Source organism: Protopterus annectens, chromosome 13.part0 (assembly GCF_019279795.1).
Source record: "Protopterus annectens isolate FY-2018-M chromosome 13.part0, PAN1.0, whole genome shotgun sequence".
In the NCBI taxonomy this organism is placed as follows: domain Eukaryota; kingdom Metazoa; phylum Chordata; order Ceratodontiformes; family Protopteridae; genus Protopterus; species Protopterus annectens.
In genome coordinates, this window is record NC_056747.1 from 370,602,942 (window position 1) to 370,616,967 (window position 14,026).

Consider the following 14,026-nt stretch of genomic DNA (forward strand, 5'->3'; position numbering starts at 1 on the left):
ATCTGTAACCGTGGTGAATGATATCCAACACCCATTTCTCTTGAGTTTGAAAAGAGACAGTCTTGAAAGCTGCCAGAGCTGCCATCACGAGAGCCAAGGGAGCATCTAAAAGCAACTGCTGAAAAGACAGGTCATTGGGACTGTTTACGAAAGGACTGACCCCCAGCTCACCAGACTCCTGTTCTAGGCCTAAAAGAACCTTGAGCCCCGCCCCTACTGCCCCTTCCCCTACCTACCCCAGCCTACCCATAAGCAGGATATGTGTCCCCCTTAGCAGGCCAATTTTCTTACAAACTTCGTGGCTGCAACTGCAAAATCTTTAAAAGTTTTAACAGTTTGCATTTGTCCTCCTCCTTCTTCCAAACTGCTTCCAACTCGGACCACATGCAAAAAAAACTGGAAGAGAATGAGGGTCATGCGCGTAGTACCCTGGCGTGACACTGGACGCCGTGGCGTCCGCCTCTGACCGCCGCCAGCCTTCTCTGGTATTATTCGGCCGGACCGACGCGGACTATACCCAATAGTAAGGACTGCAGCAATGGAAAACGAAGAACATCTGCAGATGAACAGGCATCCAGACGGATGATTGAAGATGGCATTCGGACTGGCGGCAAAGAAGTTCTGAGGATGGTATGTCCAGATGTCACCTTTATGGCCTATGCCATGCATGGAGTGCATGTGCATGATGTACAGCATACCCTTCACAACCAAAAGGTTTTGGTACACTGGTTGGACATCAGGGTGCCCTTGGCAGGGGTTCCCTATAGTAAAGAATACTGCAACAAAGATATGGAAGGATTAAAAAAAATACTAGTATAAAACATGCCATTTATATTGCGTAAAGTTGCTTAGAAATACTGTTAGAAAAATTGTTTTACTTGGTTACTTTTTCCCTCCCTCCTCCCCTCAGAGTCCTTCCAAACATTAATGGCATAAAGCGAGGTAAATGCCTTTCGGTTCCAGACAAGTTGAACATGCAACAAACATCTGCTCTATCCTCTTATTCTTACACAGCCATATTTCACAAATATGACTGGATGCTTTGCAACTGCATTTATATCCACCTATTTCCTTGCTGCTGGTCTTCTTGTTCTCCATCTCCCAACTCCAGATTCCAGTTCATTTCCATGGTGTTCCAGATTCTTCTGGTCAATTCTTGTGCCTCTGTGTCAAGCATTTACCAGTGAAACTTTTTTTTTCACCGTTCCAAAGGAAGTCTCTCTGGGTGCTTCATTATCAGAAGAATGTGAAGCAGTTTCTCCCTTCTACTTTATGGCTCATTTGTTTTTTAAACAGACAAACTACTGCATTTCCATCTTAAAAGTGTTCTGCATCAATAATGGACTTTGATCCTTCAGGAAAAAAGTGTTCTGAAGACAGCTGGATATAGCAGCTTGAATGTCACCTCCCCGCTCAACATTCCCTTATTACTGGAATAAATCTCTCTTCTGTCTGGTGTACAGTGAATAATCACTCTCCACAAACACAGTATCTCCAACTTTTAATACTTTTTCCGTTTGCACAATTTTGTCACATCAACTTTCTGCTGGTATGTTTGCTTCTTTACCAATAAAGGTTTTGGCTGCTTTATTATGGCCACATTTGGAGCATACACACAGTGATCCCTTTCAATTAACAATTCCTGCAGTGGAATACCAGTCCAGTTGCTTACCTGTACCTTCATAAAATTAATGCAGTTTGTTCCTTCCAGACTCTCTGGTACTGCAGACATCTAAGATTTCTCCTATATGCTATGTCCTTTTAATTTTATCATTTTTTTAAATATCTCTTGTTGAGCAGCCTCTTATAGTAAACAGTATTGTGATTGAATATATTGCTGTGTACACCTCTTGGTCTGGGTCGTAACTGAAAAACATCTAAAGGCCCAGTTCACTTACCTGGCTTATCAAATAAATGAAGACTTACTTCTTAAATTTCCAACTTGCAAATATAGCTCAAGGTACAGCACAGACAAACTGCAAAAAGGGCACCTCTAACCTTTGCTAAGCTTCCAGTTTAAAGGACTGTAAACAGCTGCTATATAAACTCTGTCCATGAAGGGCATATGGTACTACCCAAACTGAGAAAGAAAAATGTGTAAATTCCTAAATACAATTATTTATTACTTAGCATTAAAGTTAACTAGGTTTGTATGCACTAGACCGCACCTACCTACGTTATAAGCAATCAATATGCATCATGGTTTAAGCAGACTGGAGGAAATCAAAAAGTCTCTCCATGTAGGGACAAAGTTTTCCAGCTTTTGAAACTAAATCTGCCGAAATACATTTTATAAAAACTTCATAAGTAAATATCTGCAATGGAAGTGAAGTCTAATAGCCAAGAATGCTGTAGAATGTTGTACACTGTAGTACTGTAGAATAGCAAAGGCCTAAGTTAGACAGAATCAGACTAGTGCACAGTAGATGCACACACCTATACTGTCTCACACCCCTCAGAGAACTCTCATACTGTCTCACACCTCAGAGAAGTCAGAGAACTGAGCTCTCTCAAACATGTGGCAAACAAGTCTGTGAAACACCTATGTGGAATCCTATACAACTAGATTCATAAATTTTTCTAAAGCTGTGACGACCCACCACTGGACCAATAATCAAGAAGCCTCAATCCTCACCACTGGCATCAGTGGGGGATGTACAATAGGACGACAAGAAGTACACATACACCATTTCCAGATGCAGCTCTCTGCATCAAGTACAATTTCCCTTAAGAGCACACTGAGACCACAGTCAGTCTGGGGCTGGTTTCGCCATCTTTCTCCAGATCTCCAATAAGACTCCCCACTGGCACAGCTACAGAACTGAGATTTCAGCTGAATGGCCAAGACCTCCAGCACCCTCTCTGTCCAACAAGTGCTTCATGTCCCTGCCCAAGTAGCAAACACACACACTCTGAGGTTTGATTTAAACGCATGCACACCCACCCATGGGAAGGTCTGGTACAGGTTTACTAGCTATGCCCCCTTTTGCCCAGACTATAAGGTAGTTATCACTGCCACCAGCCACCTCCTTATCGGCTACTTTAAGGCCCTTAAAGGGTGTTCAATCTTACTGTGCAACAATAATATAAATGGTAGTCTGACCAACAGCAAGGCTATTAGGAGTGACCCATAGTGTCACAAAATATTCAAGTACTCTTAAAACTTGAATACCTCTAGACAGATCAGCTGCAATGAAAGGTTTAAATATATTTAAATAAAAGAACAAAATAATACTTAATATATATTTACAGTAAGAGTTCAAAACCAAAGGAAATATTTAAAACTACATTGCAGGACAGTCTCAAATTAATAAAAGAAAAATATCTAAACTAAACTTTACTATATTCCTGACTACATCCAAGAGAATTATACTATTCACTAGTAACTTACTTCAGAGCAAGGCAGAGGTGGTGCATGGTTCTTGGTCAGGTCCAGGACAGAATACAGAATCCACACTCAGTTCTCAAATTAATATGTCAAATATTACTGCTGGAATAGCTTGCAGAATGACAATTTCTTGTCATCTGACTATCCCCAGTGAAACCCCCACTGCTGGAAGCTGGCAGTATTTAGCATCTACCTGTGAAAATAAATAGACCTCAGATCTTTGGCAGACGCTGGAAGTCATAACAATTGCATTCCTTCATACTTTCAGAGGTAGTAATTAGTTCACTCTGAAGACACTAACGAAAGCTTCTCAGCACAGACTCAGTTTATGGCTGCACTGAAAACTGAAAGATATCCTCTTTTATTGTGAAGACAAAGTAATGTAATTTCAGCTATTTTTCTGAAGTTAACCTGCATTCCAGTTTCCACAGTTAAAATATATACATTTAAAACAGTTACAATAGTGCATGTACATTTCTGTTCTTTTCCAGTAGGGCACATTGTGGTTACAGTTCAAGTAGCACTTTGCAAAAATCTTTTCAACACACTTGTGTACCAGCAGTTTGATGTACACGACTTACAGTTCTAATACATTTGTAACACAAGCATCTTACACAAATCATTTCGATATTCACCAGCGACAATTATTTACAAAATTCCAGTCAGCTGGGCTGGCAGTATCTCCCTTTGTCACAAAAGCTACCATAATTTTAAGTCCCTTACCTGAACACTGCAGCCCTGGAAGAGTACATTAAAGGTGGAAATTGATGTTACAGTGACTGAAGTTTCATTTTCCTCAAAAAGCTCCTGTGCTCAACCACTTAACGGATATAAAATAAGGTAAACAGCTAATGAGAAAACACAGAATACCTGTGTTAGCAGCATGAATGCATTATCTGCTCGCAGGTTTTTCTTCAGAAAGTCCACACAATGTGCTTCAAGGGCAGGCACTGCATATTTTTTGGCTGTGTATAATGTTGTCATGACAGTCTCTGGCCCAATTTGAACTTCATCAGAATACAAGAACCTGCAAATATTAAAAAATATTGTTAGGTTTCCACTTGCAGCAGAAAATCTCAGTAGAAGACAATGAAGTCCTAAGCTGAAGGCACTGGTATAAATCAGGAATCAACATACAGCAGGGATAAAATGCAGATCCCACAGAACTACTTTTCCCAAGTAGTACACTGTTTAAGCTGTACATGTAAAACTCTCAGTAGTTATCACCTACTTTGATTTGTCCATGCATACACTAACTAATCTAGCAAGGATGTAAGTGGGTTAAAAGAAAACTACAGTGGTGCGAGACATTCACAATAACTGTAAATACATTCAAGAGGATGTCACTATTGAAGCAAGTCTTACCATTTGAATTTATTCACATCAGAAGCCGCACACTTTCGATCATATTTTTCTACAGCTGTTCTACACTCCCTGAGAAGGTCACTACTGATTTTGCACCAATCTAGGTATGTTGTTTGGTGCAAGACTCCACATAAGTTGGCATGCACCTATTTCCATTTAGTGTTCCCCTGCACTGCTCTGGAACATCAACAAGGAAAATGTGAAGTGTGTCCATAGACTTTAGACTTGTTCTACAAATGAGCAGAATGGAAGAAACTTCCACCAGTAGATGTGCTTGGAGCACACACAGTTTAAAAAAAAATCTGTTTTGTGTCCAATAGAGAACTGCAGTACCACAGCAATATACATGCTACACTGCAGCGTCAGCATTGGAAAGTGTACCTGGTTCGGGAACAGAGCCCACAGTCTTCTGCACCAAAGGCTAGTGTGCAACCTCTGTTGGGCTTCTGAGACTGCAAACAAGAAAATGTTAATCTTCTAGCTCCCTCCGAAAGAAAACCACACTGATCAAGACACAAATATATAGTGATAAGCAAATGCAGCAGCATGAATTTCCTAGTACTGTACTTCTGGTTTTCTGAAGTAAGAGTAGTTTTGGTAGCACCATACCTCTTAACTTACTTGTTCAAGAATTCTAGACAAAGTCAAAAATAATTTGGGGAAAGAGGTGATAAAAACAGGAATAGTTTTAAAATATTACTCTTCACATAAAAGGTTAACAGAACATCTTTTGCATAAAGATGCATTTTTGGACAATAATAAATATAAAACTCCAATAACTGACATTACAGACTGCAATCACAAGTGATTTACAAGAAAATCAAAAAACATTTAATCAGGGACAGGATAAACTTTTGAAGCAAACTCATGGGCATTCTTCAAAAATATGGATAGTTGAGAGGTATGAGTAGCAATCAAAAGGGAATGACTGGTCCCAATAACCCATTTTAATGTTAAGTACCCCTGGTAAGGGGTGACCCAGGAGCACATTCTAGTTAGATGACTTGTTCAAAGTAGGCAAATGTAGCTGATATGATTCAAACCATGTAAACCTTGACTTTAACGTAAGTGCCAGACAACTCCAAATCAATTAAAATGTTTAACAGATCAGAGAATGTATTTCCATGCAACACGTATTGAACTATAAAACTGTAAGAAACCTACCTGCAGGCCAACTTCTATACTCTTACTCAGCAGCAAAAACCTGGAACTCTTCCTTTGTCACTTGGCTCCAACCTAAACCTCGCAGCTTTTAAAACTTACATACATACTTCTCCATATGGAGCTGCAATTGTATCGTACCCAAAGTTTAAGTCCTGATTACTTCCACTTCCATAGCTCCTCTTACATTTACGCTTCATACTCAATGGGTTTCTTTTGTTCCTCTACAGGTAATGTATGCCTATAACATTTCCTGCATTAGCCCTAACACTTTATTCTAAAGCTTCATCATGATTTCATTCTGTAATATTAACTAGCAACAACTGCACAAACGGACTTACTCCATGCTGTCTTCTACCTCTATTTTCCTGCAACTAATTGTCAGACACTGAATATTTGTGAGAATCTGACCAAAAGTCTAATAATCTTTGCCCAATAATTGAGTTAACTTGCTTGTTAATGTAGTTACTGAGTATAATTTTAACCAATTGTTCATGTTTATTACATTTACTTAAATTCTGTGAAGCTTTTCTCTCGAGGCCTCCACTGAAAATGGGCTCTTAAAGGCCCAGTGGACCATCCTGGCAATCAAATACCAATAAATATACACACTAAGTAGTAAACTAACAAGGGGGGGGGAGGAAGGTAGCTTTACTGTTACAGTAAGTAAGTTAATACAAAAGTGTAATACTTTAACAACGAGAGAGGTCAGTGCAGCAGCAATTGCAAAAAAGAGCAGAATCAAAAATGGTAGGTAGTAACACTTGGGAGGTGGGCAGTTACAGGAGACCCAACAGGTTGTACTAGTTTTTATCAACCAGTTTTACAGAATGTCAGCTAGTCTACTGAAGTAAAGTTCATCTAGAAAATAGCAATAAACATGAACCTGTGCACCCCTCTGTGGGACCCATGCTAAAGATCTTTTTTGATGAATTACACTCAGGTGGTTTTGGTCGAAAGCGCAAGTGCTGACCTACACAGTGTTCAGAATTTACAGACAATCCCCTTGCAGTATAGCTGTGGCAAAGCTTGCCCTACCCTTGACTAAGCTCCTAATTTATACTATACAATATCTTCCTGCCCAAAGAAATTTGCTAACTGCAAATGTGGGAGAGAACTGATGGCAAATGCAAAGGTTATGATGTACAGCAAAGTTTTAAATCAATGTGTCTCTGCAGAGTTGGATTTTTTTTCTCTCTGTACGTGATAGACAGCACAACAGTAATTTGGTGTATGTGCTGGTTTGCAGAACCATTGCTGGGGTGAAAGTATTCCACTTTTAAAAAGTATCAAACTGCTTGGTGCAAGTTGCAACACACAGGAAGCACTGAAATGCTGAAGCAAGCACTTCAGTCTGGCACCCTGCAAAAAATTTCTATATTGGCACAAAAGAAAATGAATGACAATGCACTACTGAGCGACTGGCATCTGTGGGTCGCATTTCCAAACACCATGTGCCTAATAAAGCTGCCTTTTTTCCCCAATCATACCTATACTAATGTGAGTGAACTGGACAAAAGCACGTCAAGGCCCTCTAACTGAAGTGAACAGACCCTTCTTGTCAAGACGAGCTTCCCTAGACCAACAGGTTATTGAAACGGGCTCTCTACTCCCCATATACAATCTGAATACATTTGTCAGATGTTGTATGGCTTCTGGAGGTGGCAGCATCATTCATTTGGATAGGTTTTGTGCAGCTGTCTACTGCAAGAACACCAATTCCATTTAGTCATTCTGTAAATTCCACGGATTCCATGAATACATTCTAAAAATTTCCAAAATAACCTTACATTTTACTCACATGGTGTCTTACATAAGCAATTAAGATGATGCAAAAGGCATACTGCTTTTAGAAAGAATCTTGTTGCATGGCTTGCTGATATGAAAGTCTCAAATCTCTCTCTCCTATGCAAGAAATACTTTTATTCCTACAGTCTCTACTATTGCCCTAAAAGGTTTTTGATGCTCAAGTCATAACATTTCTTACAGTTTTACTGATGCAGTCTTAGGAATAACATGTGCTGCAGTAACAGGTCCTTTGTCCTTGCTACTAAAATGCAACAGCAGAGATGAGGAAAAAATAATATGCAAATAATTTGGTAAATACCACAGGGCTCAGACTAATCTAAGAGGCTAAGATAAAATCTAGAGGAGACGTCAATCTACCAAAAGTGAAGGGACCCTCACCGAGACAAACTGGGCTGTACAAGAGGTATCCCCTAGAACTGCTACATAACAGCCTTCTATAAATAACACAAAAGTGTCTTTTCCAGACTGACTGGGATAAGTAACAAGCATCTTCCAGAGCAAACATACAAACGTCTTCTATAATTGGCAGAAGTACTTTTATACTCACTGCCCTCAATGACCATTTATGAACTTGCTAAAGCCTGACAAATTCAGAACTGGTCTTGAGGTGCTGTCCTTTGAGAAAGTACAGTTAGAGTACATTCACTGTTGCAGTCATCACACTTGGGTAGCTCTCAGTCAGCCAGAACACCAGAGACTTCGTATTTCTGTGTTGGATGCCATTGCTCCAGGACTGCCGTCAGGTCGTCAGGGGTATAACAGGCAGCTGGTGCCATTACATCAGTTTTCTTGTCCCAAATGTCAGGAGCCCCCCAAATAGGGAACTAGGTTATGGTGGGGAAAACACCACCAGTAAAAAGTAAATACCAATACCACAGAAAGGGTTAGTAATAGCCATTGAGAGAGAGTACAGTTGTGTACACTTCCCATAAATGTAGATGTTAAGAGAGTGTATTCACTGTTGCAGTCATTGCATCTGAAGAAAATCTGAACTGCTGGTAGCATTTGCTGCAGGGGCAGAGGGGAAGGCTATTTAAAAGTAAACCATTTCTAAATGGATAAGCCATTGTATTCATTTCTGTTATAAGCATAATCTGCTGGCAGGTTGCCCTCAGTCGGCCTGATTAACAAAGCCTTGGGTCCTGCGTCAGTTGGTGTCCCTTCTCCCATGACGTCAGGGGTATAAAAACATGCAGCCGATGCCATTACAGCAGTTTTTCTTGCCCCAGATGTCAGGTGCCCCCCAAATGGGGAGCAAAATAGATTATATATATATATATATATATATATATATATATATATATATATATATATAAATAATTAAAAACACAAAAATATACCTACAAAAGCAAGAAAATACACTAAAAAGCCTTTTAAGCATAGTAAAAGAAAGTAGAGGTATAGTAAGAGAAAAACAGGGGGCTGGAGGGAGGGTAACCAGCACTGCAACAGTGAATACACTTGAACATCTACATTTATGGCAAGTGTACACAACTGTACTATGTTCATAGTATTTCACTGTTGCAGTCATTACATTTGGGTGGATTCCCAAAGCTATGGTAGGGAGGATGGAATTATACAGCATTAGGACCAGCTATAAGGCCCTGTAAAACAGAAGTGGCAAAGCCAGCTCTGTGAATTTAGAGAAAATTGTCAAGTGATAATGCCTGGTGAAAGTATGAACTGAACTCCAGGTAGCAGCTTCTAGAATATCCCTGGTAGGAACACCTCTGAGAAAGGCTGTTGAAGTAGATGCAGCCCTGGTGGAATGAGATCCGATCCCCAGGGGGATAGGTTTTCCATGGTGCTTATAACAGAAATGAATACAATGGCTTATCCATTTAGAAATGGTTTGCTTTTGAAATAGCCTTCCCCTCTGCCCCTGCAGCAAATGCTACCAGCAGTTGTTCAGATTTTCTTCAAATGTAATGACTGCAACAGTGAAACACTATGAACATCTACATTTATGGTAAGTGTACACAACTGTACTATGTTCTACGTGTTTCACTGCTGCAGTCATCACACTTGGGTGGATTCCCAAAGCTGAAGGGTGGAGGCAGTCAAGAAGAGTTGGGGCTGGTTAGTATGCCTTGCAGCACTGCTGTAGCAAATCCTGCCCTGGATTTGGGAAAGATAGGCAGGTGGCAACGCTTGGTTAAAGTGTGTACAGAACTCCAGGTAGCAGCCTCCAGGAAGTCCCTGGTAGGGACTCCCCATAGAAATGCTGTGGAGGTAGATGTTGCTCTAGTGGAATGTATTCTGACCCCCTGAGGTGTTGGTTTCCCATGGTGCTTGTAGCAGAAATGGATGCAGTGTGCTTTCCATTTGGGAATGGTTTGTTTTGAAATGCCCTTGCCCTCTGCCCCTGTTGCAAAGCAGACTAGTAACTTATCAGATTTTCTGAGGACTTAGTCCTATCAAGGTAGAATCTGAGCTGTCTATGCATGCCCAAGGAGTGCAGGATCCTTTTCCCTTTAAAGGATTAGGGAAGAAGGTTGGCAAATGGATGGATTGACTGACCACACTGGACACCACTTTAGGCATAAAGGAAGTGTTAGCCCTGAGGGGAAACCCTGTCAGCATGGAAAATAAATAGAAGTTATGTCCTTACCATAACGTTCCATGTGGAGTGTTCATCTCGCCTTTGTTCTTACACATGGGTTCGGAGCCGATCCTCGGCTCCGAGTCGTCCGCTTGGCAAAGCTCTGCATCGAGAAGAAGCTCGAGACCAACCTGTCTCCCACAATTCCCTCTGCCTTTACCTCAGATCTAGTTTGCAAACAATACCAGGTCCCAACGGGAATGAAACATACAAACATACAAACTAAGGCATAGCTGAAACTAGCAGTAACAGCTGAGAGAATCAGAAGCGAGAGAACCAAACCAGACATCTAAACTGGACGTTCTTCCTGACCTGAGGGTGGGAATGTAAGAACAAAGGCGAGATGAACACTCCACATGGAACGTTATGGTAAGGACATAACTTCTATATATGTGAGAGTGTTCAATCTCGCCGTTTGTTCTTACACATGGGTAGCGTCCCTAGCTCTGTGACCCTGAGAGACTCACGGAAGAAAGTTCCTGAGCACAATGGAACCAAAGGTTGCCCTGTCCCTGGAAACCCTATCCACTTTGTAATGAGTAATGAACGTAATGTGGTTTAGACCAAGTGGCGGCCACACAAATAGTGTCCAAGGGTAGGCGGGCCGCATGAGCCAGGGATGTAGATATTGATCTAGTAGAATGTGCTTTCGGTTTGACGGGCAAACTCTGCTCAGTAGCAGCATAAACAAAAGTAATACAATCACATAGCCATTTGGAAAGGGTACGCTTAGTCACTGCCATTCCCTTTCTGCTGTCCGCAAAGGCTATAAAGAGTTGATCTGATTTTCTGTGATCCTTTGTTCTATCCAAGTAGAATCTGAGTCGTCTATGAACATCCAGCTTGTGTAACATATACTCCAGCTTCTTAGAATGTTTCTTGAAAAATGTGGGGAGCTCAATGGACTGATTAATGTTATTGACCGAACAAACCTTGGGAAGAAAGGACGGGTTGGTGCGAAGGGATACCCTATCAGGGTGAAAGATTAAATATGGGAGCTTAATGGAAAGAGCTTGAAGTTCTGACACTCGTCTGGCTGAAGTGATAGCTACTAGAAAGAGAGTTTTCCATGACAAGAACTTCAAAGAACAGGACGAGGCTGGTTCAAAGGGTGGTACCATTAGTTGTGATAACAGGAGGTTCAGATTCCACGGTGCTGTAGGAAACCTGACTGGTGGTCTAATATGAAAAGACCCTTTTAGAAAAGCCTTACAAAGCCTATGAGACATAACAGGTGCTCCATTTTCTCCTACATGAAAGTTTGAAATAGCAGCCAATTGAACCCTCAAGGTGGCAGGAGAAGCTCCTTGGTGAAATAGCACGGATAGAAACTCTAAGACTTTGTTTAGTGGGGCTATCAACGGATCTAAATGTTGCATAGTTGCCCAGTATACAAACCGCTTCCACTTACTAGTGTAAATCTTTGTAGTGGAAGTTTTATGAGAAGCTACTAGAATATTTTGAACCGCAGGAGAAGAAGATCAGACCTGGCTAAGACGGGAAGCGGAGCAGCCAAGCTGCTAGTCTGAGGGACAGGAGCGACGGGTGGGTAGCCCCTGACGAGTGGGTCAGTAGATCCGGCTCCGGGTCCAGGATCTGGGGTTCCCGTACTTGGCGTGCTTGAAGAAAGGGAAACCAAATCTGACTAGGCCAGAATGGGGCAATGAGAATTACAGTCCTCTCCAGGTTCTTGGCTTTCTGCAGAAATCTTGGAATCAGAGGTATAGGGGGGAAGGCGTACAAGAGACCCGGGGGTCAATTGTGAATCAGAGCGTCCCTGGGGACTTCCCTTGCGGGGGTAATAGGGCGAAGTAGCTTTTGCATTTGGCGTTCATTGGAGAAGCAAACAGATCGCAGCAAGGCTGGCCCCACTTGCGGAATATCATGTCCGCTATTGTCTGTTTGAGGGACCACTCGTGAGGTAACAGGATGGCTCTGCTCAACCTGTCCGCTATGACGTTGGATAACCCCGGGATGTGCGTTGCTATCAGAAAGCGACCCGTGGACTCTGCCCATTGCCAAATTCTCATGGCCTCTCTGCACAACTGGTAAGACTTGGTTCCTCCTTGCTTGTTTATGTACCAGACTACGGACATGTTGTCCGTTTGAACTGCAATGGTCCCTAGAGGTAGAAGGGGAGAAAAGTGTTGCAATGTCAGAAACACTGCCCTAATCTCCAGAACATTTATGTGCAGGTTGTACTCTAGATTGGTCCATTCGCCTTGGACTGTCTGTCCCTGAAAGATGCCCCCCCACCCTATCAGGGAAGCGTCCGTGGTCACCGTAGCTGTCGGAGTGGGTAGTACAAACGGTCGGCCGCCGGAGAGATTGCAATTCTGTAGCCACCAAGACAGGTGCGATTTGCAGATGTCTGTGATGTGAATTTCGTGTGTCAGCGGTAACCGTTGGAATGACCATTGTGCGAACAGCAGCCATTGAAGAAGAACTCTCATGTGCAGTCTTCCCCAAGGGTATTGCAATGAGGGAAGCCGCCATGAGACCCAGAACTTTCAGAACCAGTTTGGTCGGGGATTTCTTGGACAACAGGAGAAGAGATATGTGATTTTGTAGAGAGGCTATTCTTTCTGAGGGAAGTCTTAGAATTAAGCAACAGGTATCCAAATCTGCTCTTATGAATGAGATATGCTGTGATGGCTGTAACGCAGATTTTTCGAAATTTATGGAAATTCCGAGATGAACACAAAGTTAGAGTGTGTAATCCCTGGCCTGAATCAGTCGACGCTCTGTGGTGGCAGTAAGGAGCCAGTCATCCAGATACGGAAACACCTGGAATCCTAGGCGTCTCAAGTGAGACGCTACCACTGCCATGTATTTGGTGAAAACACTGGGGGCTGAGGTTAGACCAAATGGCAGGGCTCAAAACTGAAAGTGACTGGCTCCCAGCCTGAAGCGCAAGTGATCCCTGGACGCTCTGGCCATTTTGATGTGGTAGTACGCGTCCTTGAGATCTATTGAGCACATCCAGTCGTCCTTCTGTAAGAATGGAAGGATCGACTGAAGCGTGACCATCCGGAACTTTTCTTTCTTGACGAAGGTATTGAGCCTGCTTAGGTCCAGAATTGGCCTCCAGTCCCCAGTCTTTTTTGGAACTAAAAAGAACCTTGAGTAAGTTCCGAATCCTCTTTGGTCTGCCGGGACTGGTTGGATGACTCTTTCTAGAAGCCTTGAAATTTCTATAACTGCAGGTTCTCGCAGATGGGGCGGTACATCTGGGAATCTTTTCTGCGGTAACGGGGGGAATAGAAATGGGATTTTGTAACCTCTGGTAATAATGTTTTTTACCCATTTGTCTGAGATAAGACTTTGCCAGGCCTGAGGGTATAAAGCTAAGCGACCCCCGACTGCCTCAAGAGCAGGACAGTCGGGCCTACATTCAGGAGTGCTGGAAAGGCTTCCCAGGGAGCGTATCCCTGTCACCTTGGTTTTGCGGACCCCCTCTGCCACCAGGGCGACGTCTTCCACTTCTGCCCCCCCCTCTGCCTCTGGAGGGGGCATCACCCTGTGTGCCTGGGAAAGAACCTTGGGGTTTTCGAAACCACATTTTTCCACCTCGTTGCCCTTTGGGGTACGGTCTGGATGGGGTGGAAAAACGGACTCCAACAGCAGACAGAGTCTTTCCCTCTTGCTCACACCGGGTAAGGGTCTCCTTTACTTTGGGGCCAAAGAGTGGCACCATCAAA

At 42.5% G+C, this 14,026-nt stretch overlaps 1 protein-coding gene across 2 annotated transcripts in view; it reads right to left on the minus strand.

Annotated features, from left to right (window-relative positions):
- LOC122787331 (BTB/POZ domain-containing protein 2-like) overlaps positions 1–14,026 on the minus strand; it is a 555,231-nt gene that overhangs the window by 430,881 nt on the left and 110,324 nt on the right. For both annotated transcript variants that reach the window (XM_044053980.1, XM_044053979.1), the window contains one exon: positions 4,259–4,415. In XM_044053980.1, the coding sequence (XP_043909915.1) occupies positions 4,259–4,415 (157 nt within the window). The remainder of the gene's footprint in view (positions 1–4,258; positions 4,416–14,026) is intronic.